The sequence below is a fragment of the Lemur catta genome, chromosome 19 (assembly GCF_020740605.2).
Source record: "Lemur catta isolate mLemCat1 chromosome 19, mLemCat1.pri, whole genome shotgun sequence".
Lineage (NCBI taxonomy): Eukaryota > Metazoa > Chordata > Mammalia > Primates > Lemuridae > Lemur > Lemur catta.
In genome coordinates, this window is record NC_059146.1 from 14133799 (window position 1) to 14159124 (window position 25326).

At 41.7% G+C, this 25326-nt stretch overlaps 1 protein-coding gene across 1 annotated transcript in view; it reads left to right on the forward strand.

Annotated features, from left to right (window-relative positions):
• Window positions 1-25326, forward strand: part of SLC4A4 (solute carrier family 4 member 4) — a 324449-nt gene that overhangs the window by 40366 nt on the left and 258757 nt on the right. Inside the window, exons 2-3 of the mRNA XM_045531644.1 lie at window positions 6751-6824; window positions 25029-25208. Of these exons, the coding sequence (XP_045387600.1) occupies window positions 6752-6824; window positions 25029-25208 (253 nt within the window). The 5' untranslated portion in view covers window position 6751. The remainder of the gene's footprint in view (window positions 1-6750; window positions 6825-25028; window positions 25209-25326) is intronic.

A 25326-nucleotide genomic window follows, 5' to 3' on the forward strand; every position in this document is an offset into this window, starting at 1 on the left:
TAAGTGTAACATTTTGCGATTAGCTTATTTTGTTCAGCAGAATCCCCCTGGAGATTCATTCAATTTGTTGATTCAGGCATTTGTTCATTTTTATTTCTAAGCAGTATATACCATGGTAGAGATATACCATGGTTTCACCATTCACCTGTTGAAAGACATGTGGACTAATTCTAGTGTTTGCCTGTTATAAATCTTGCTGTGGACATTTGTGTACAGGTTTTTGTGTGAACCTAAGTTTTCATTTTCTCTGGGATAAATGCCCAGGAGTACAAATGAACTTTTAATACAGTTCATAAATCCAGAATTATGTTTGGCGTGATCCTGCTCTGGGTTGCATTTTCACCTTTTATCCAGTTCACAGTCTGATTCCGTGTGGGGCTGTCACCCAGTTCCCCTGACCCTGGGCCTGTGTAAATTTCCAGGCTGATGAGGGTGCTCCTGAACTCTGCGAAGATTTGCTTCGCTTTGTTGTCGGCTGATCTCCCTTGAGTCCTCCCTGCCGTCAGTCATGCTTGTCAAGTTTGCTGCACCGATGTCTTTTCCCCAGCATGTGTGTCCAGAGCTCCAGCAGTCTGCACAGTTAGGTCAACAACTGCGTTCTTCTCCTTTACTTCCTGTGGGAATAAAAGGCCCTCGTGGGGCCCCTGTGAAGTTTTGAAGGGAACGGTTGCAGCTTTTTCTCGCCCCTTGGTTCCCTGTAGTGAACACATGTTGCCAAAAGATGGCAGTGTACTTTGCAGCCGCCGAGATCGCTCTCCGGTCGCCTGTGGCTTGGAGATTCGTGTCTTGTTCTGCGAATGTGGACAGCAAATTTTACAGAACAACAAAAGCATCAGGAAAATGCTGTGAGGTTGAGAAGTTAGAAAGGAAACATCACGTTTGCAAATGGTTTCGAATGAAAATGGTCCCCCGCCTCTTAGAAATGATTTGAATAGGAAATAGAACTCAGAAATGTGTGTGTGCAATTTTAGATGTCAGTAGTGATCGCTGCATCCTGCAAAGCTCCTAAAAAGACCTGCGAAATGCTGATTTTTGCCTCCCGTCTGATCCAAGACCAGCCAAATGGCAGGGACAGCCTGCTTTTGAGCTCTGAGGCTTCAGATTAACACCTCTTCATTCTCAAGTAAAGGCCATTGTGTACACTATAAATATAGTTTTCATGACAGCAGTGGCTAATAATAAAACTATTCGCTCGCTAGTTTTTGTTCACTGCCCTGCGTGTTTCACTTCAGTGTGCGTGTGTGTAAAGAGCTGTCCGTTTGCTGTGCACAGGAAAGCTATTATAAAGTGAGTGATTAATGGGGTTCACAGATACCATAAACAGACCAAGCCAGTGAGGATAAAGTGGGACGAGTTTAAATACAAGATTAACTAATAAACTTTAAACTGTATGCATGCAAAGAACCAGTGATGACCAATTCTGACATGGAACTATTACAGGCTGGTACCCTGCTGCTGTCTACAGTGCCAGCCCTGGTGCCTTTGGGGAAGGAGTCAGAAAACCTGCTGTGGATTTGATCCGTGTGCGGCACAATTCGGTGGAGAGCAGGCTGTGGAGAGGGGGCTGGCTCTGGGACTGGGGTTACAAAGCCCGGAGTGGATCCTCCCCACGCCAGCCTGCGTGCCAAGGCTGGAGGCTCTGTTCTGCTTCCCCTGGAACTCCGTGCATGCGGTTGCTCTGACCCGACAGCTCCCGATGTCCCTGCAGCCCCGGGGTGGCAGGGAAACAGGTGGCTCCACCACAAGCAGCAGGTTTTTTTGCTGGTGCATCCTTTGGCAAGAGCCCTGGGCCGGGAGAATCAAGCTGTATAAAGTTCTAACCCTGAAACCAGATGCTGTTGCCATAGAGACGAGTGCAATGCTACCGTGGGAGGCATAGCAGGGGAGGGATGGGAGGAGGGCGGCGGGAGGGCAAGTGAGGCGAGTCTAAAGGCTAGCACACTGGGGACCTTCAGCCTTTAGCGGCACGGTGGCGGGCCGGCTTGCATTCCGAAACTTGCGTGCTGGCGGCCCGCCACTTGCTGACTGGCTGAGTGGCAGCTGCTCGCGCCGTGTGGACTAGCTGGTGAGCACGTTGGCAGTTGGCGCAGGCCCTGGGGGTGGGAACTCAGCGGGCTGGAATGCAGATGGGTGCTCCAGACCCAATGGCCGACAGTTCTGCACACATGTTTCTCGTGCCAGGCTGAAGTCATCCTTGCAAGCCCGCTGGGTGATTAGGACCGGCTGGTGGAAGCCGGTCCGTTTGGCAGCAGATGTGACATGTGTTACAGTTAAATCATTTTGGTGTCCCAGAATAATGAAGAAGGAGAAAAACCTCGCTTTGGGTGTGGACTTCTGTAGAAGGGGTATAACTTGTACTGTCAGAGGCCCTGCTGAAGGAAGGCGGTTTGGGCCCCGAGTGGATTTTATACTGGCTATGTGACCCTTATCCCCGTGATGCCGGTGAGAAGCTTCCAGATCTATTCTGAACTTTGCCTCATGCTGGTGATGTGAGCAGCCCGGGGAGGTGTTTGGGATCATGCTCCTTCCCTCCTTTGTTGTCAGAAACGCAGGGTGCGTGAAAGGAACATTTTGCAGGTGGATTTGGGGTCCTGATTAGGGACTGGATGAGTTAACTTCTTCCTGTCGATAGAGGGGGGAGCTAGTTGGCGCAGATGATCCTTTAAACAGCTATCTCTGTCTCGCTAATAATAGCAAGCAACTGCTGGGAGGATTTGGGGTGGGGAGACACAAACCCAAATAATTGACATTTGTGGTGTAAAGAGGGGAAAAAAGCCACAAAATCCCTGTAGTTTGTGCAGAAGCCCCAGTGTGCCAGGCCGGGCTTGCTCTCCAGGGCGAGTGAGGGAGACGGCTGCTGTGAGTGTGCAGGTTTTATATATTTTTAGTTTGCCTCACTCACCCCTTTCTGCTTCCTATGGTGAAGAGGCTGCTGTAAGATGCTCTGCGCTGTCTGTCAGAGAGAACTAAGTTTCTAATTACTTGCTATGTATAGTCTGGAAGGGAATGTGGAATAGGCACCGAAGAGCCAGGGAACGTTCCAGTCACTGTTCTCCCTCTAACTCAGATGGGACACGGTGGGTGACGGGACTTCGGTTAGGGCTGGGTGGTTTTCTCAGCCTAAGAAGAGAGAGGGCTTTTCTTAACTTTTCTACCATCCCCTGCAGTTGCTCCTGTTTTTCTTCTTTTACCTCCCCTTTGGGGGTTGCATGAAACTTTGGGAATGGTTAGACACAAAGGCTAAACATTTTATTTAGGAAATGTAAAAAAAAAAGACAATGAAAGACTTTCAGACCAACTTGATAAATGGTGAAGTGCAGAAAGGATGTTCCACATGGAATCGTGTTGGGTTTTGGGGGCTGATAGGCTGGAAAGAGTTAGTTCTGGGAAGAAGTGGTGAGTTGAACTCCTCTTTGTTTTCCAAAGGGGAGATAGTGTTATTCATGTGGGTGCTGTTGTACTGCGCTCCAGGATTTTGTTGTGCTTCTGAGGTCTTTTAAGAAAATTTCCCCATGAAGCTGTCATCCTTATCTGTGTCTACAGATGTTTTATGGCGGATGGGTTCTTGACTCACCTTGAACCTTGACTGCTGGGGGAGGCTTTGAGAAGGCAGATGTGATTGTACTAGAGCCCTTGTCCATCTCACTCATCACTGTATCTGCAGTGCCTTGGAGTTGCCTGGCACGTAGTAGGTGCTCAGTAAATATTTACTGAATGAATGAATGGAGGAAGGCAGGAAAGAGAAAAGGGAACCATTGAATGCCTTCCCTGTGTCTCCTGCTGTGTGGTGTTTCCAGTGCTTTGGTCGCCATCACCGATGACCTCCATGCTGCCAAATCCAATCGTGCATCTCTGCCTCCATCTTTCTCGGCCTCTCATTAGCAGTACTCTCCTCTTTTTGTCACTTCCTTGGCATCACTCCTGCCTGGTTTTCCTCTGACCTCATTGACCATTTTTGCCCCTCTGCTCTGCTTATGAATGTTGGTGTGCTTCGGCACTCAGGTCTACTCCTTGATTTCTGCATTCCCTTCCTGAACGATCTCATCCAGTAATACCAGCAATTGCTTTGTTCATTGATCCCCCAGTTTTTGTCTCCAGCCCTGAGCTCCTGAGCTCCAGACTCGGACATCTACTTTTGCACCTTTTTCACATACAATAAACATCTCATCCTCGAAGTGGCCAAACAGGACTCTGGATTCCTTCTCAGCAGCCTGTTTCTGCCACAGCCTTCCCTGGGCTCCTTTGACAGAGGGAGGGGAATACATTCCTGGCTTCTCCTGTCCCCTGACTATCCATTGGTTCACATGGCAGCCAGGGTGACCCTTTACAAAGTAACAGCTCAAGTCACTCTCCATCTTAAAACTCTTAGTGGCTCCTGTAACATCTGCAATTCTGACTCCTTACTGTGGTCTCGTGTCCCAGTTCCCTCCAGTATCCTCTCCTACGGGTGACCTTCTGCCTGTCTGTTCAGCCACACGGGCCTCATTTCTGTCCCCGGAACGTGCTATACTTGTTCCCACCGTAGGGCCTTTGCACTTGCTATTCCCTTTGCTTGGAATGCTCTGCCTGCAGGTCTTCCCTGGGGGTTCCTTCCTGTCATTCTCGTCTCTGCTCAAATGTCACCTTCCCAGAAGCCGCACCGGAACCACCCTATGCTGAGTAGCCCCCCCTCACCTCCTTTTGTTTTTGGCAAAGCACTTACTACTATCTGAGATGACCTTGGTCATCTATTCCTTGTTAGCTTCTTGGGAACTTTGTCTGTCTTATTCACAGATGTATTCCCCTCCCTCTAAAAAGTCCCAGGAATGTAGCAGGCGCTGAATCAATATTTGCTGAATCAGTGATGATGCTGTATCGTTTCATCTTCATGGGAACCCGAGGCTTAGGGAGGTCAGTAACTGACTTGACTTCTCAAGTCTTCAAGGCATTTTCTTTTCCACTCTAATCCTGATGGCCGACCCATAACCTGTTTGTATTTAGTTTTCTATTTTTAGTTTGAGTATAGAGAAGGAGGAAGGTATATATCAGGATGAGCTATTACCTACCAGGCCCTTACCCCTGAAAGAAGAAATCTGGAAGTGCCCAAAGGTAATGAGTTTCCTAAGGGGATTGTCCACCAGTGATTGGTCAGGGTAAAAAAGAAAGAAGGAAATCAGAAAGGAAGGAAATTTACATTAATTAAACATGTAGTGTGTGCTAGGTCCTGCACCGAGTGCTTTAGACATGTTACCTAATTTGAATCTCGAAGCAATCAATACAAGGTTGATATTACTGTGTTGAATCAATGCTAGGTTGATATTATGACCCCCATTTTATAGATGGAAAAACTGAGGCTTAAAAAAGCTAAATACTTTGCTTTAGGTGGCATAACTACTGAGTAAGTAGAACTAGATTTTTTTTCAAACCCAGGGCTACCTGACACCAAATTTCTCACTTTTTATGCTACGATCGGTGACTTTGTGAGATGAATATGCTCCCAAAATAGTAAGGATAAAAATACGACTTCAGTGCCCATCCACAGAGATTATAACAAATATCTGAAGCATAAGGATAAGTTATACAGACAATATGGAAAACAGACATACAGTATTCAATGCCTGAGCACATAATTGGATGAATAAAATACAGAGTGAACATTTGGTTCTCTGGCAGGGCTCATGTACGGTATGACATAGAGCAGCTGTCCCCAAAGTTCTTTGTTTCTAGTACTACACAAGCAGCATTTGAGCAATTCAGGATTTCTTTCTGCTTTCGCTATAAATAGAGTTCATGGAATTCTGTATATCAAAGTTAATGCAATGAAAAGGAGCCGCAGAGTATGGAAATAAACCTTAACTCATTCTATAAACCAGAAACATGTTTGGCACTGGGAAGCCGTAAAAACGCTGTCATTCCTTGGATGAATTCTGAGGACTTATTTAGCATATGAAATTGCAGAGTAGATCCTATTATGTAAGGAGACAGGAGGGCAGCACAATGTGGTTACAAAATGAAGAACTTCGTGCCCTTCAGGGAAGAGTTAACAGGGCAGATATACATAGAGTCAGACATGTGAGAAGAATGTGGAAGATGAATGAATGGGTGGCATGTATATGTGCCTCTTGCCGAAGCCGGGTTGCTGAATAATCCTCAGATGTCAGATTTCCGTAAGGCCAACATGTGACTCGAAGCTTGCCACTCAACAGAGAATACTGGGCTGTGCTGGTATTAAGAGGCTGGCTGGAAGCTAGGCTCCCACTGTGCACTAGCCTAACTCCCTGTCGCTCTCTGCGCGTGGGCGGGTGTGCATGCGTGTGTGTGAGGGTATACATTCATGCAGTGGGTGTTTAAAGAGCTAAGCACTGAAGCTGGATTTCCACAAACGAGCATCACGAGCACTCCAGACACACCAAACTTCCTCTCTTGGTATTTTTTTTTTTTTTTTTTTTTGCTTCCACCGTGTTTTGCTTTTAAAACCCCAAAGGGGAGAGCCCCCCAACATTCAGCCTACAGGATTGGGATTGTTTTCTCTTCCCTGTCTATGTGGGTGCCCTTTCAAGGGTAGCACTGAAGCTATGTGGGACCGGCATATTCTCCAGCACCAGAGGAGAGGAGCTGCGTGAAGGAGTAGCAGACACCAAAGGAAGAGTGACTCTGCCTTGTTAACATGAACAACAGCTTGCAGGTTAACCTGCCCAGAAGCTGGGCTGCTACCAGTGGCTCACTCCGGGAGAAGTCTGAGCATTCTTTTTTTCTTTTTTATTACTATAGGATGGAGGATGAAGCTGTCCTGGACAGAGGGGCTTCCTTCCTTAAGCATGTGTGTGATGAAGAAGAAGTAGAAGGTGAGCTCTGTGGGTCTGGGAAAGTGTCTGTTCACATCCATATGTCTCTGTAGATAATAGCATTCATACGTTTCACATAGCTTACATTTTTAAAGTTCAACACCAAACCTTTTCTGTGGAGTTTGCATTAATCTCCACGTTTTGCTTCAACACAGAAAGTAATTTTAAGAACTTCATTGGACCATCAGAATCTGAATTCATGTGGTCTTGCCTGGTTTATAAAAAAGAGTCTTATTTTAAAGCAGGTGCCTATGTTAGCCGTGCCTCTCCATCAAAAATAAATCTTTTACCAGATAGTGCTAACCACTTTCCGATGACTATTTCAAGGAAGCTGCTAGATTTGTATAAATGTATTTGGCAGCACCTTCTAATATGCTTTCTTGCAGCTTGCATGGTGGAGAAACAGATGTTGCAGAAGGAGAATGATTCCATTGTTGCAGGGAAAATGGGCCCAAGCTGAGACTGTTAAGAGTGATCATTGCGAGTCTCACTTAGGAAAAGATGGACAAGAGCTTTCTCTACATAAAAACCTCCAGGACTTCTTTTGCTAGTGCTCCACAGTGCCTGTTAAAAACCAAAGAGTTATATTTTACCTGGTGCTATGATACTTTCAGTGTGCATTCCCTTCTCTTGTCTCTTGACTTATCAATAATGTGGGAATAATGCTATTTATTTGATAGTGAGAAGGCAAGGCTTAACAAATATTTATTAAAATAATTATATGAAGGCACCACAGATATATGTTATTATTGATATTCATAAAGAGATTAAGAAAATAATCAGGGTTATAGGCAGTACTCAAATGAAACTTGTAGGTGAATCGTGATCAATTCCATCCTTTAAAGTCACCTGGGAGACAATTCATACGTGTTCTGGAGAACTCTAGTTGGACTGGTGCCATTTGTAAGCATTTAGTGCCAATCAAAAACTTGGACCGGAGGGTGGTGGTGTTGGGAAAAAGAGAGTAGGTATTGTGTGTTCTGGAGTAATTCTTCAAGCAGACTGAACACCAAGTCCCGGGCAAGTGATGCTCCTGCACCACCTGGAACAGTTCGAATAGTGTGGCTAGTATGTTGTTTCTCATATTTCTTTAGTAAGTTTCTTCTGCCCACGTGGTGTTAGAGGGTTGGTGGCCCCACCCCCCACCCCACCCCCAACTTCCCGCATTTATGCTCCTGAGACTGACTAATAAGAATTTGATGCCTAAGTTTCTTAGGAAAACGGAAACTACAGTATTTTCTTTCATATTGTTTTACGAGTTCCTTGCATTTTTACAACATGACTGTGGGAAAATGTCAAGTTGGTGAAAGCAAAATGGTCAAACTTTTGTCGTAAGATTCTTGGAACCCTTGTTATTAAATCTTCATTGTAGTGACTCTGTCCCAGTGTGGAAGAGAAGATAAAAGTATTAAAGTTACAGCGTAAGGATGTAAGAAATAATGTAGATTTGAGTGGGTATCCTATAGTTGTAGGACAATTAAGGTAGAACAAAGCTTGGGAAGGAGATGTACTTTGAAAATAAGGTTGTAGCTTAGTTCACAAGAGATATAAATCACTTCTTGAGTTTGTAAGCTCTGTAGGGGTGACAGCACTCCACAGCAATAGGATATCGTACGTGGTTTCTTAAGCCTTTGACTAAGAAGTGTATTTCCTGAAATATTTCCCTTGACTTTCAAGCACAAAATTAAGACGACAATATAAATGCATAGCACACAAATCTGGAGCCAGCTTTCTTTAAGGAAAAACAAAAAGACAGTCAAAGGTGGTAGAAATATCTACATATTTAAAATTCGAGAAATGTGTTGGCTTTGAGATGATTAAACTTGCCACGTGGATTTTGTGTATTTTCCCATTCTTATAAGACCTCTGTTTTAATGACTGTCTTTCATGTTATTGGTGCCTGAGCTGCTAATACTTCTTTCCAGGTAACTTAGTTGCCTGTTGCTGCATCCTGAGGCCCCGTGGGATGGCTGGTTGTGGTGTCATTATTTGGTGGGTCACTTCCAGCGGTGCAGGCTCTGCTACAGAACAAGTCTTGAAACTACAGTTAGGAATTGTTCATTTCTACATCAGTGTCCTCCCAATTGACCCTCTGCTTTTCTCACCTGGCTTCCTCAGTGGGGGTGGGAGGACTTAAAATTTATAATGTTATCTAGGTGATAGTCTAAAAAAAGTTGAAATGGGCATGGGTGTGATAGCACATCCATGGTTCCAGGGGTTGAAAAGAAAAAACAGATGACTTGGGAGTCAAGATCTCTAAAAAGGATTCTCATTTTGAGTGGGAATGTTTTTCTCAAGGACATGAGTCTTATATTTTTAATTGTGTAGAAAAAGTATATTTTTGAAGGAAAGCAAACTATTATTTCTATTCGGAAGTTCTGGTACATTTATGGCAGAAGCAAATGTCCAGTTTTAAGGATCAGGAATTCAAAGGGCAAGGAGCTGGAACATTTTTACATGTATATTATCAATTACATTTCCTTTTACCCAAATATGTTATCCAAGTAGTTATTTCTCTTGTTTCTAGGGTAAACATTGAGATATATTGCAGCACAGTTGGCAAAAGTAAGCTTAAAATAAAACTGTTTTTTACAGTAATCCACACAAATGAAGTATGCTCCTGATAAGCAATTATTAAGTTGACTAAGGTTCACTAGCTTTTGGGAGTTTGAAATGCTCATGCTTTTAAAATTCTTCTTAGGGTCCCCTAATTTGGGGTGATTGGATTCAGTTCGGCCTGAAGGCAAGAAGGTGCGCTCTCAGAGTTCCTTGTCACGCTGTGGTTCTGGGGAGACTTCAAACCACACCCTCATTGTTCAACTTTACCCCCAGTGGGTGGCCTGACACTTAATCCACATTCTAAAAATTCAGTAGAAAACCATCAACTGCAAAACTCACTAAGAATAGAATGAGTCAGAAGAGGAGTCACCTTCTGTTTATATAAGGGATCTATGTGGTATATATTCAAAGACCTAAACCTCATTGTCACATAATTTTCCTCATATGTTTTTTTTTAATTTCAGCTTATTATGGGGGTACAAAAGTTTAGGTTACGTATATTGCCCTTGCTCCCCCACTCCCCAGAGTCAGAGCTTCAAGCGTGTTCATTCCCCAGACAGTGCGCATCGCACTCATTGTGTATGTGTACACCCATCCTTTCCCCCACCCACATCTACCCAACACCCGATTAGTGTTATTCCCAAATGTGCTCTTAGGTGATGATCAGTGAACCAATTTGATGGTGAGTACATGTGGTGCTTGTTTTTCCATTCTTCCATTCTACTTCACTTAGTAGAATGGGTTCCAGCTCTATCCAGGAGAACATACGAGATTCTATACCCCCATTATTTCTTATAGCTCAGTAATACTCCACGGTATACATATGCCACATTTTATTAATCCACTCATGTATTGATGGGCATTTGGGTTGTCTCCACATCTTTGCGATTGTGATTTGTGCTGCTATAAACATTTGGGTGCAGATGTCTTTTTTTATAGAATGACTTTTGTTCTTTTGGGTAGATGCCCAATAATGGGATTGCTGGATCGAATGATAGGTATACTTGAATCTGTTTAAGGTATCTCCATATTGCTTTCCACAGAGGTTGCAGTAGTTTGCAGTCCCACCAGCAGTGTATGAGTGTTCATACATAAAGAGATACTCTTTCAAAAGGAAAACAAATGCCAGTTTTAATCTTTAAAATAAATGGAAGCTTTTCATTGGTTGCCTTACACAGTGTATAGTTTTGGAAAGTTAACATTTTTGGCAGGGGATGGTTCCTGTGGATAAACGTATTTAAAAATGTCAGTATTTCAGATATTCATATCTGTTTCTTTATCAGAAGGCTTCAGCTCCTGCCCAGGCAGCACTTCCACAGAATCTGTCAATGACAAATTAACGTTACCAGGATGGTCCAGAAATATTGACCATGAGGAACAACCACTTGGTTTTCATTTCAGATATAGACTGGGGGAGGGGGGGCTGCCAGATTTTGTTAGGTGAACCCAGGTTGAGATAGGAAGAAGGAGGCCCAGGTTGCTTTTTACAAACAGAAGGAAATCCAGTGGATGGTTTAGTCTTAAAAAAAATAAAAAAAATCAGCTAGGATTTCGGATCTGTGTGATATAAACAGATTACTTAATATTCTCATTTCGCAATAGGGGAAAAGAGCAAACTCCACCTTATCCTTTGAGATAAAGCTTTGGCTCTGCAAGGCTGGGTAACTCCCCAGCAGGCCCTGGAAACTCTCACTTCATGAGGAGGGGCCTCTTCTTAACATCAAGTCCAACGAACAACTCAGGAAACATAAAGTCCAGTGGGACAATATTGGCTAAAACGTGTCTCCATTTCTGAAGCTTGACTGGAGCTCTCCTACAGCTGTTACGATATATTGTGGTGGTTTTCCTTTTCCATTCAAAACTGAATCCAGTAGGAAGTAGGCTCCCACTTGTCTGAATGGAGGAATAATTCTACAGATTCTCATGGCTACTGGGGGACATCGAGAGAGAGTACGGTTGAAAATGCATGGAATTTACAGGAAGATTTTTGGGGGGGAAATAAAAGTAAAAAATTAGGACAGGGTCTGGGATATAGTAGGTATTCACTAATGATTTCTTAAAAGAAAGAATGAATAAATGAATATACATGAATAACATAAACTAAAGCATATGTAGAATTATTGTATATAATCCGCTTACATCTTAGTTTAAATTTTTAGTTAGAAATTTGGTTCTTTTAGTATTCTTAGTCAAATAAGATGATACAGTCTCTAGTTACTGTATCCTTGGTTTTACTCCTATTTGATTTTGCAAAGATCATTGACCTATTTATATGATTTATATATTTATACTGATAAGGAAGGGAAGCCCCTAAAACACTTCTGCCTTATCCTCTGTCATTCTTCTATACTGTCTTTTGAAGAGAGAGACTAAAATGATGAAAAATGGTGGCTTTTGTCTTTTTGGAGGTCAAGACCACAACATTTTACAGACATGAAATCATAATGACTTAAACCTATTTTTTGCTAGAGGCTATTATGGTACTCTATTAATATGTTTTAGGGGGAGGTAGGGTTCTAAAGAAAAAATGGGGCCTGGTAGACATTTGTTAATAATTACAATGGTAAAAAACGTAATTGCTGAGAAGGAGTGAATGAAAACCTATCGGATGGGAAGGGAGGGGCCGAGTCAGGGCTGGGGCTATTCTGAGCCTGGGATATAAGTGTCCGGTTGCATTTTGCTGACCTCTTCCCCTCTGTTCATTCCAATTGCTCAGAAACAGAGTGTTCAGAGGAAACACTTGGGCAAATACTGCTGAAGGAAAAGCCTTCTTAAAAGAAACAATGTACCCGCACACTGGAAAGTGAGGTGTTTAAAGATTGATACTTGACTAGCAACTTAGTTTTCTGGAGCTGATTGAGCTGGTACAGACCTTTCCCAATTCCCTGCTGCTTTCTCCTCCTGGCCCCAGCTGAATGCCCGCCAAAGGTTCTAAAGCTTGCAGCACGCAGCTCTGTAGCTGCCTGACACCTCTAGCTGCATCAGAGAAGTTAAATATTTATATCTAGATTTCCTTTGCTTCAAGGAAATCTGATGATAGTTCCACAGGTTTTTGAAACTGGAATCAGACCTCCCTTGCCAGTTTTCCAATTGCAGAGAATTCCCTGGTAGTATAGTATGGGCTAAAGCCCTCTAGGAACCACTGCCTGTCGACATTCTTTTATGGCAATGATCCCTAACAAACTTGGTGCTTGGGTTGTGTTTTGCAAGGATCCAGAAATCCTGAAACAATACACTTGGCAGCAGCAATCTTGTCTGTAGATTGGGCGTCTTTTTAGAAGCTTTTTATGAGGTCGTATTTGCAAGACATATTGTTTGGTATTTATTTTGGGGAGTCTCTATTGTTTGTTTTATTCATGTATGAAAGCAGAGTGGCTAAGCGTCGACTTGAGAGTAAAAGTTCAAAACTTGCTCTGTCGCCAAATTGTTGTGTACGTGAAGGAAGCACCTTGTGGCTTGGAGTTTGAGTTTTTCTCTCTGTAAAATGGGAATAATGGAACATGTCATTCACCGTAGAACTCTTTTGATAATTACCAAAGACAATGTCGCTGCTGTTCCTGGCCTTAGGAATAATAGTGCTTTATACTATACCACTCTCTGTTTTTTTCTTTCTGATTGGTACAGCTTACCAATAATTTTTATTGATGATTATTCTGCTTTCTAAAAATTCTAATTGGCCTAAGTGTTACTTACTTAATTCATTTCTCTCAACATCTATCCCTTGCCTTCCTAACCAGGCTTATCTACTGCCTCTTCTATTGGAAAAGTCAAGCCAGAAAGGTCAAGTGACATTTCTCAAGGCCTGTCATCTCTTTCTCTTTGAACTCATCTTGATCCTTTAAGCTCTGGGTGTGAGATCGAATTTTCATGGTTAGAAGGCTCTGGTACACATTGCTCCTAATTTGTTAAATTGTCTTCTTTTCCAAGAAGAGGTATATTCACTGCAGTTGTGTACTGGGCAAAATACAAATGCTTGCCCATTGTCTAATAAAGCCTGCAACGTTGTTTCTTTTGGAAAACGGATTCAAATGTGTAGGGTTTTCCACCAGTGAAGATTCAAGAGTCTAGTATATGTATATAAATGTGTATATAAATGCATTTCACACCCCTCTCCAGACAGCGTAAACTAGAATAATTTTGCTCTCTACTGGCTGTTATGTAATTTAGGTGTCAAGTAAATGAGATTATGTAGCAGTATAGAAATAATATTAATACTATATATTCTAACCTGAGCTAACTATTTCCCCATTTTTTACTGTCACAAGATTCAGAATCATTGGGGGAACTGAGAATTGGGTCTGATGAGGGTGAATGACTAACAATAGAATAAAGATCAGTTGAGGCCCTCTTGTTGTGGTGGTGAGATTTTATTTTGTTCTGTTTTATTTTATTCTTACTTTTTTGACTGATAGCATTTAGAGGACTGCAGTGAGAGCCTGCCATGACAGGGGTTCACGGAAGATTCCAAACATTGTATCCCTGAAGCTGCTGATTGCCAAGTGGGATGAAAGGTGAAGGTAGTGAGGGTGGTGAGTGACATCCGTTGAATCAGCAGTATAGGTGACTTTCTCTGAATAGCTGAAAAAGCTTTTAAATCTGGTTAATTGTTTTTACCTTTCCGTAGAGTTAGAATTTGAAGGCAGATATCATCCTGAGTGCTGTACCCAGTGTGTTCACCTTTCTTTGTGCTTTCTTGATTTTGAAGGAACAGATTCTATTTAAACCTTATGAGATATTACTTTACTGACTGTTTTCATGATGGAATGTTCAATAACTTTCACCAGACGAAAACTTCTGGAAATAAAAATGGATTTCTGAATTTTAGTAATGTTGGCCTATGTGTCAGTTTTAAAGGGCTAGAATTACATATTTATAGATTGGCTAAATCACTACCCAACCCCCAGTTGATTACTAAAATTTTCAACAGGAAATTCTATCCCTACTGAAAAATAAAGAGAATGTCTTCAGTGTAGAATGAAAGCTCATAATTGAATCCAGTGGATACATCTGTTTGGCAAATTAAATCAGTATTTGATCAAGTTTTTACTTGATTTTATTTGGTCCGCACTGTGGTTTAGAGGACACGGTGGTGAACCAGGAGTCTCACGATCTATTTCTATTTCTCACTGCCTTTCTGGGTGACACCAGGCAAATCGTGTTTGCGAGGTTATGGTTTCTGCATGCAAAGTGCATTGATAACCTATCTCATTATCCACCTACTAGAGATTTTCTAAGGATTTTTGGATGATACCTGAAAAATACCTTGATACTTGCAACAAGCCATTGATAAATTACCTAATATCTGAATCTCATTTTTTTTTTCTTGTACAAAGAAATAGCATTTGTACTTCCAATCTCCTAGTTTTGCTAGGAATATAAGTAAAGAAATTTAAGATCCCCAAGTGGCCGAGCTTGGTGGCTCTCAGGAGGCTGAGACGGGAGGGTCACTTGAGCACAGGAGTTCATGACCAGCTTGGGTGATATACTGAGGTCCTCTCAAAAAAAAAAAAAAGTCCCTGAGATGAACCCTATAAATATATTTCCCTTGGACATAATCTCTGCATGTAATTTATCTACAAAACCCTTTCAGAGTAAAGCTAATACTGGTATCTGGTAATCAACAAGTTAGTTGATTAGTAACTACATTAACTCTTCCTATTAACTTTAATGTAACTGATAGACAGTGCTTTTTTTTTTTTTTCTTTAAGCATATCAAAACGGTGAGAACAGTTGTAGGTATCAGCTCCAACAGTTGCTTTTCCAGGCTCACACATATCATTGAATGTGATAACATATTCTAATCAGGGCCATGATTAATGTTTAGTCAAATGGACCAGTCATTATTTAGGGACACAAGGTTAGTTGATATGATAATTTAGAGATTGTATCATGTACATAGTGCGTGAGTTTACATGAAGACCAGAGTGTATATTCCCCATAGAGTAACATTAAATTGAGCCCTGAAGGATGAACGGGAATTAGCTAGATGAACAATCAGGGCGGGGACAGGTATGGGTGAAGGCCCAGAGGTGAGAAAGAGGTAGGCCTGTTTAAGAAACAAATAAGGCTAGAATGGCTGGAGTATGTGAATAGGAGAGAGTGATCAGATGTACATAGGACCCAGACAATTCATGACCTTTTATGCTATGCTAAAGATGTAGGATTTTGCTGAGCCTGCACTGGGGATCCATTGCAGAAGGGTTTTAAGCAGGAAAGTGACAGGACAAAATCTGCAATTTAAAAAAGATTGCTTTGGCTGCTGCATGAAGAGAGCATCCTAAGAGGGCAAAGGTAAAAGTGGGGGGTGGTAGTGGCTGTTGCCAAGATTTAACTTGAGAGGTGATTTTGGTTTGGACTAGAGTGGGGACAAAAGAGATGGATGCAAATGGGTTGAATTGCCAGGTCTTACTGACAGATGAATGGACAGATAGGGTGGCTGCTTCTGGATTTCTGTTATGAACAGTTTGGGTGATCGTGTGCCATTTTGTAAGATGGGGAACACTGGAGGAAGAGTGGAGGGTAATGATAGGGCTTCGGCTTTTTCAATATATTGAATGAGAGGCACCTGTGAGGTATCCAGGTGGAACTCTGATGTGGGTAGTTGGCTACCCAGGCTGGAAGCTAAGAAGAAAGGACAGGGATAGAGACAGACACCTGGGAGTCCTAGGGATATAGCTAGCAATTTAAAGCCATAGGAATGGATGACATTACCCTGGGTGAGAGATTAGCGTGAGAAGAAGACTGGACTGGGCTCTACAAGAGCCAACATTTGGAGACTGAGAAGATGAAATCCGAAGAGGAGAACCAGGAAGAGGGTAGAGCCTCTGAGGCCGAGAGAAGAGAGCTTTCAACAAGGAGCTAGTGATTGACAGAGCTGAATGCCACCTGGAAGTCAGGTACGATGAGGACTGAACAGTAGCTGCTGGATTTGGGGGAAGGAAGGTGGTTGGTAGCTTTTGTAGCAATGTGGGTGTCAGGTTAGGTGGGAGTCACACTGGAGGAGAAAGAAGAGTGCCCAAGGGGAAATTATCATCACGGCGAGTTGGGAAGAGACTTTGAAATGATGGTAGAAAATTTCTAGCTTTTCCTTCTGTGTGCTTCATCACACTTACCCAGTTTAAATTTTGGAACTGCTGTAGAATTTTTAGAATGAGAAGGGATCTTAGAGAAAATTTAATTCAACATTCTCAACTGACAGGTAGATAGATGAGCTATGGAGAAGTTACTGTGATTTGCTCAAGGTAACAATAGTAGCAGTTGGAATAACTAGGACAAGAACCCAGGTTTCCTGACTTTGTCAGGGCCATGCTCATTCCAAAACAGTGTGCTTGAGGTTTGTTCCCTCTGGAGAAGCAAAGGAACTTAGACAGGGAGATGGAGGAAAACTAGAAGAAGCACCTGGAGAAATGGGAATGGGGAGGAACTGAAAGGAGAAGAATAAAAGGTATTGGAAGAGCTTATGGGAAGGGGTGAGAGAGAGAAGACACAAGCCTGGCTGGCCTCGTCGTTTGTATGACCTCAGGTGATGAGTGGAAGGACAAATGTTATAGCCAGAACATCTTCCTATTTTGGGGCAGCTTAGGGAACTAACCATGGGTTGTGGATTTAAAATTGTTATTTTTATGACAAACATTTTCAGAGAATTCCTGAGCCCTTTTTTCCTAGTAATTTCTCCTGTGAAAGGACTAACCATTATTATTATTTTTGGCTGTGTTTTGCAGACAATGGAGGATGAGGGGTAGTGGGGGACTGGTACCATGGCAGTGGGAAAGGAAAGGGTCTCTGTAAGTCCTTGATTGGCTATTTGGCTTTAGCTAGTTCACTGATAAATGAAGAGAGTGACCCAGGTGATGTTTAGGTTGCTTTAACTCTGAAAGCATAATTCTGTGCTGCTGTGTCAGCAGATGTAGTCCTTCTCTTTCCTGGGTGCATGTGGAAAACCATAGTCATGAAGATCCTGGGATCTTAACTAGGCTACCATAAGTCACTTGTAGCACTTTTCCTAGTTCTTGGTGGTTGTTCTAGCCCTATGGTATTATCCACGTCTCATTTACCTACATATGATATGTGAGGGAAGGGAATTACATGAACTTTAATATTTATAATATAATATATAATATAAAGAAATTAAATGAATTAAACACTCATAAAAATATAATTTGATACATAAGTATTATGTTAAATATTTATATAGTATGTTAACTGTTTGATACCTGATTAGCCATGAGCGTATTAACTATATCATGGATTATCTGTGTATAGCAACCAAAGACTATTCTTCCTATTGCCCAGCCAGGGATTAGGCCGCCGCAAAAAGAGAAGGCAGAATAGAGTCAGAGATGGACAATGCGGTCGGAAGGAGAGTATGAATGTGTGCATTTACGTGTCTCTCTGTGCTGCCTCTCTGGCTGTAATTGCAAATCCAGTTATCAGTGACCGTTGGATTAGCCATTGTTTTGTATCTTCCAACCCTACTTCCCGTTCGGTTGTGCAAATGGTGACCCCAAGAGAAATAATGGAAACTGTCAGTTCTCTGTGTTTGGCTCACAGGTGGATTTTGTCTGATGGCATGTGTACTGCACATGAAAATTCGGCAGCAGTTCTGGGGTGTTAGGATGAGCTGGGAGGGGGGGGGTTGACGTCTGCTTGTTGGGTAGCTCCTGTCCGCTCTCAGTCCTGCCCTGCCTAGCACTGGCCTTCCCAGGCCTTTTGGCTCCACTTTGCTCCATTGAGCCAGGGACAAGGACCGACAGACCCGGTTCCTGGGGCTGGCACTCACCGTGTGGCAGCTCTGGGGAAACTTTGCTCAGAACAGGGTGGAGATGGCTGAGCGGTTCTTCCGGACAGGGTGAGGGAAGATGAAGACTATGGAAGGTGCTGCCTGTGTTGAACAGTTAAACTCTGTCATGGCTAAAATAGCCGACTGCGGGACAAGTGAAGACTGAGTGAAGTTGGCTCCTTTGCCCTGCTCAGAGTGAATGTTCTGGAGAATAAAGGGGCTTCACAAGTTAGTATCAAGGCTCGAGGTGGGTGGGAATTAGGAAAAATAGTGCTCTTTTCTTTCCCCTTTGGAAAGGGAAGGGAGAAATAGGCTCAACAGCATGGAGCAACTTTGTGTTCCAGACACAGTGGGAGGCACTTTTTTCTATGCAGATAGTGCATAAAAATTATATCTATCTCTACGGATTTTATATAGATAAATTTGTAAATGGATGGACGTAAATATACAGATATATTTTTTATCTGTAAATAGGGATATGAAAGATTTTGCTAGAGCAAAGTTAAAATTATTCTGGAGAATCAACTTGTAAGATTGTGGAGCATTTCAGGAACTGGAATTTAGACAGGTGATCTTTAGTTCTCTTTATTTATTAAGGTAGATTCCTGAAGTACCTTTAAGGGGAAATTCTTGCTCTTCTGTTTTAGATATTTTCAAATTATTGATGATCGCTGCACAGAATAAAGTTGTATTTCTTTAAACATATTCATTAATTCAGAATTTACGTAGTGCCAGTGTTTGTCTTTATTATCAGCCATTAGTAATGAAAACTGCAATGGAGACTTAACTTCAATGTCTGGTGTTGGGGTCCTTATCTTTATCTAAAGACTATAATTAGGACTCTTGCTAAAAATGAGCACTTGGAAGGCAGATGCTTAAGTTTGCTGAGCTAAAGGACAGGCATCTAGCTAACAGCCATAAGCTTCCCTCCCCCTTTGAGACGTTTTTCTTGTCACTGTTTGTTCTTGCCTAAAGACTGTTATCATTGGCATCATAACCAAATATTAAATATTAAAAGTGCTGTGCTCAGTAAACATCGGGTAACAAGCTGAGATTTTTTATCAGTCTTGCTTGGGGGAACCTCAGGTTGCCTTGAGGATTCCTGGGAGGCTTTCAGTGTGCAGAATTCCCATGCACTTCAGCAGGGAGAAAAGTATTTCCCTGTTTTTCATTGCTTTTACTACTTATTTGCTTGCATGCCTGATCTTGTGTAATTGGTAGCATTAAAATTAAAATAAATTACTCATCAGTATTCAAAATTATCTATAAATGACATAAATAATATGTAATTATCTATTAATCAACATATGCATTGTATTTTTCTATGTAAAATGTTGCCCCTCTCCAAAATATAAAAATAGAAATCATTCCTTGTTCTAAGCAGTAGGCAATACTATGTGTTTAAAGTCTGGACGCTCGTGCAAACTTGAGTGTGAAGGGATGGCTTTTACCCTCTGTTAACTGCAAAGTTACGCCATGGCTTTTGAAGGGTCCCCCCCCACCCCCCTGCCATGAGCTGGTATTTATGCCCCAGTAAATTAGTAATGTTACTTTGATTATATCTTATTAGAGCAGCTTATGGACACTCTTATGGGTTTGTGAATAATAAGCTAACAAGTTATTTGTATTTTATTTATTAAAATGTTTCAGATGATACACACTGGTCTATTTCTTATTATATAAAGTGCCAAACACACAACCTCCATGGTGTCTGAACTTGATACTGTTGTTCTGTGTAAGTTTTCTTATGCATATACTTCTAATTGAGCTCTTTCAGTCTCTATCAAGTAAAGTCTTTGTGGTATCTTTTTATAATCTATCACTCATCCCGGGTTTCTGCCTCGTCTACATTTTTCTTTTCATAATTAAAAAAAATAATAAATCTTTCTTAATTTTCCTTCCCTTGCATTCCTCTTGGCAATAGCTACAACATGTTTTAGGTATCTTGGCAGAAGACCAGGTTATGTTAGATAGGCCAGAGAAGGCAGTATTTAACTGACGTTTTGGGAATCTGCTGATTAGTTCTGAAAGAATGATATAAAGTGCTGCATGTTGTGGAATCTTTACTTTGAACTGGAGAGAACAGAAATTCAATTGAAAGAGTAACAGTGTGGATATAAATCACATCCCTCGGTGTTTAATTAGAGCTGTCTGTGGGAGGCTGGGGGTGGAGGATGGAGGCAGGGCTGGAGGTGGGGAAAGGTAGATTTTTGGGCAAAGATTTTACCTGTCTTTCAGTGATCCTTTCGGTACTGACATCTCAGGTTTAAAAAATATTTGTGTACTGCCTTATACCAAAAAGGTTTAGGGTGAAGGGACAATAACAGTTGCAAAATTAAAGAGTGAAGTCAGTGTATAAAATGCTTATCATGAAACTCTACATACTCACTACAGATTGGCCCAAAATTTGTCTCTTCTCTTTCTAGCAGTCAACATGAGGAAGGAAACATAATCAGTTATACGATTTATAGTATAAATGTAGTATGTATTACAAAAAACACCGTCAAAGCGGTGATGAGGCACTCAGCTATTCTACATAGTGAGAACAGAGAGCTATTTCCTCTGTGGAATTCTATGAAGAGAACCAACTGAGTTAGCTGGTAACAACATCTTTGACTTTCTCAAACCTTGGTTTCTGCAGCTGTACAGTGGGGCTAGTAGCAGGAATGCATGAGGTTATGGATATAAAATGCCTCACAGTGCCCAGCATGCTTGTAAGCATTTGCTAAATGGTTGCTCTCGTCTGTATGTAAACACAGCACCATGTTTCCCAGGAAAGAGCTAATAGACTTATCTTACATACAGAGACATATGTTCTTAACCATCCACTCATCTACAGAATTTTTACTTTGGCTGCTCTAAAACCCTTTTCAGGCTTGAGAGATTTAATTTTTCAACGTGCTACATCATCCTTGGTGGCAAAGTGTGTATCTGTGAAAGCCGCCTTAACTTGAATGGCTACAGAGTTACTAAGTCCAAGAGTTCTCTGTTTGCCAGAAAACATGATGGCAACTCTCAGAAGTATGAAATTAGGTTAGAAATATCTCAGGGATTGAGAGAATTGGATGAGATATAATAGCTTTCACAGCACTTCCTGCTTGCAGCTGGGGCGGAGCAGGTGAGGATGGGAAGAAACAAGAGTCATGTAGTGATTATTTCTGACATTCAGAGGTACCCAGGAAAGCCATGTTTTCTTCCCAGCAGCACTGGCTGTGGTGTGGATTGTAAGATATTCCCAAGGTATTTAGAGTTTGTTGGGAACTTGCACCATCTGCCAGAGAAAGGTATGCAGGGTATTTATTTGAACACATGCTACTGAAGCCGCTGCCAAATCAAGGACTGAATGCTCTTTGCACACCTAAAGGAACGCTGTCAAATGCAGATTTCAGTAGTTTTACTTTACAGAGTTTTCAGTAGCAAGAATGTAACCTTTATTTTAATAACATTTAAAATAATACCTCTTCCTTATGAATGATAGCTGTTTAAAAACATTTTTTTTGCTCTTTCTTTCTACATTATCTTCGGAAGCAGTTTTTCCTGAACTTTCTAGCAGATAATTTTTTTTTTTTTTGAGCTGAAAAATTCCCTCCTAAGAAGCAGGTAGCTGTCCCTGACTCTTTGATAGTCTTCCTGTGTTGCAGACCCTGGCTGGGTGGGAAAGCTTGTCGGTCAGGTGTCTCCTTTTCATTTTCCATGTAAAACAACCCTACAACCCTCAACCTCGGTGGCTTCCCTAAGAGCTTACAGTCATTATGTGAGTTACAATTTTTAACATAGCCATCAGTCTTCAGGACGGATCTCTGAGACAGGTGAAGATATTTAAATGAAAATAAATACTGACATCCACCTGTGATATTCCCATCGACAATAGCATATTTTCAGCTGTAATGCTCCTTCTGTTGATGATGAAGACAGGTCTGTAGGGGGCAGTGTTTCTGTCACTTGGCACATACAACTTACTCAATATTTGGTCGTCACGTTACAAAAGCATCCCCGCCTTTCCCACACCCACCAAAGCAAGGCTGTCTTGCTCTCCTCTCACGGGAAAGGAGACTGAACTGGAGAGGTTGAGGAGCAATTGAAGCCACAAGCATTGTCCCTGGTCTCCCAAAGATTTGCTTCACCCCAGAGCCATCTTCCTTCTTCTCTGTCTGGACACAAGACAGAAAAGAACAATTTAGTAACCAGTAATGCATGAGAGGAGAAGGAGAATGCTTTGAGTTTCGGATTGTTCAGCTCAGTGCCATGATTTTCTCTGGCAGTTCTTGGAAGGCAGTATCTTCCTCACTCAGGGAATGTTCTATTTTATTGTGCTTTAAGGAGTCCCACAAAACGCTATGTGAGTACCAGAGAATGGTGATTTCGCAGAGACCATCGCTGAGAGTATAAACCATGCTTAAGAGTGGTTGCATGAGACAGGAGTGGGAACAGAGAGTGACTGACTGCATGTGGGCATGAGAGATCTTTTTGGATTGGCAGAAATGTTCTAAAACTGGATTATGGTCATGGCTGCACAACTCGGTGAATATACTAAAATCATTGAATTGTATCCTTACAGTGGGTGAATTTTGTGGTTTGTAAATGCTATCTCAATAAAGCTGCTTAAGAAAATGACTGCAATTTGGAATGTCTTAAAAGGGAACCACATTGCCACTTGGTATCTGGGCACCATGGCACTCACTCCATAGTGCAGTGTTAGCTGAAAGCTTCCGCACCTGTGTAGAAGTGGGGAGGGAAGGCGCAGGGGGAGGAGGGGGAAGAGATGGTGATGAACTGAATCTGCCACCGGGAGAACTCGACACCTTTGTGATGATGACAACTCAAACTAGGTTCCAGAAGTTAAACGGCATTCCTCTCCACGGTTTGAAGGCTCACTCTCTGAATTGCCCTAATTCTTTCATTAGGTTGACAACACCACCACCCCACAGCCAGAAATCTTACCATGACATCCTAATCCACCTATATAGGCTGTTGTTGAAATGATTTGGTCAGATGTACTATGCAGATTTGGGTAAATATATTTAAACATCTTTCTGTGTAACGTCAATATGACTAATGCAGTTTAATTACCTTTTTTTTTTTTTGCTTATTTGCCATTATTTAATAAGGTGTAGAAAATATTTGATATGACAGGTTTTTAAAAAATTTTCCAACGTCTTAATTTTTTTGTGTGTGTTTTCCGGAACGGAGGCAAGCAAGATTTCAGCGTCTGATTTACTGAAGAAATTGGTTGGCTTCGCTGACTTATATTGTTGAGACTTGAGATAAAGCTGCAGGACTCCCTCAGTAACTGGGGCCACAGGAAACAATTGACACTGTTTCTTAATTCACATTGTTTCTGAGACATTTCCTACTTCCTAGTATAATATAGCTTTCCCATGAGAACAATTTGCTTGCAAATGGTTAGACATGATAAATTTCTCATTGGCACACATTGTGTGGGGAGTATTTCACTGTGCTTTGTAGTAGCTGAGTTGCTGTGTGTGTCTGTCTGTGTGTGTTGGGAAGGGAGTCCTGCTTTTGTAAGGACGGCTCCAACTTCATTCCAAGCATCAGGTGTTTTCTTTTGAATACTAACCCATTCACTTAGGTTTTGCATTCTTTAGTTGGAATCTTTCTCGAAAGAAACTCTTTTAAGCTTGCCAATTTAAGGAAACACTCCTGTGAACCATGGTACTTTTAGATGTGTCTGATGAACTACTGTGGAAAGAAGTTCATGGCAATTTATATCAGACACACTGTGTGCATGTGTATTTGCATGTAGGTATGTGAAGTTGTTGTCAAGGAATAATAATTCCAGAAATGGGGGGGCAAAAAAAAAAAACATAGATGAGATAATCTAATTAGCAGTTCAAAAAAAGTATTCACATTATTTCTGAAATAGTAGGTCCTACTACATTCAGAAGTTACACTGTATATAAATTGAAAGTAAAAGTTTCCCAATTAAAAATAAAGCAGTGGAACTTTGAGTTCCTTTTTTTTTTTTTTTTGTCTTATCAGATTTTGTAAAAATAATACCACTTGTCAGTTTTGCAGCTCCTTCCATCTAGAGAACTGAAAGCATTTCACAATCTTTTTTCCTCATGCCCTTCTCTTCAAGGCAATTTTTGCTGGGCTGGGTTTATTTTTATCATTGCAATAACCAGTTTTTAGAAACTTTTGGAAACCAAAAAAGAAAAATGAGAATGGCGCTGTAGCTGACATTCATTTTAGCTGTTTCCTAGTGTGAACATTTGAGTATTTCTAAAATCTTCTCTCCAAGTATGTCTTATTTTTCTCAGTTTGTCCCAGTTCTAAGTCTCTATTCTGCTGATTAGATTAAAAAAGTTTTCGTGTAAAAACCTTATCCTTAGCAACATGACTTTTTGAACTTTGAGTTAAATCTTTATTTTTGTAGCTCTAACAGCTCCTTTTCCAGAAAGCACCCTATTCAGTATAATCATAGACTTATGGAAGGGCCACTAGGGATTACCCAATATAAGCCTCTCGTATAAATGATGAAGTTGAGGCCCAGAGGGGTTAAGGGACACGCTCAAGGTCATATAGCTAATTGATGGCAGAAGTGTGACCAGAATCCAAGATTCCTGATTTTCAGTTTGATATTCTTTGGTTGTCCTAAGAAGAAGCCTGTCTAGACAGAACTAGAGCCCACCCTCACAGAATCCTAGGGCCAGCCAACAGGTTGGATTATACTGTAGCTAACTGAAACTTGGGGGGCAATTTTATTTTTCCTGTTTGAATTTGTCAAATATAGACTTGTACTATTGAATTCACAGACATTTTCTTCTGACCCGTGCATCCTGTGCAATTTTTGTGCAGCAGAGAATGTGATTGGAACTGACCGGTGGCTTGTGCACCTTCCCTAGGTCACCACACCATCTACATCGGGGTTCACGTGCCGAAGAGTTACAGAAGAAGGAGACGTCACAAGAGAAAGACGGGGCACAAAGAAAAGAAGGAAAAGGAGAGAATCTCGGAGAACTACTCTGACAAATCGGATGTTGAAAATGCTGATGAATCCAGCAGCAGCATCCTGAAGCCTCTCAGTGAGTACTCTCCGGGTGCTGGTGCCTCTCTGCGTCACTCCCACATCTTTGGAAGAGACAATTTTTAGCATCTTGCGGCTAAGGGGGAGGGCTGCAGTGATACTGGCTGGTCTGCTCT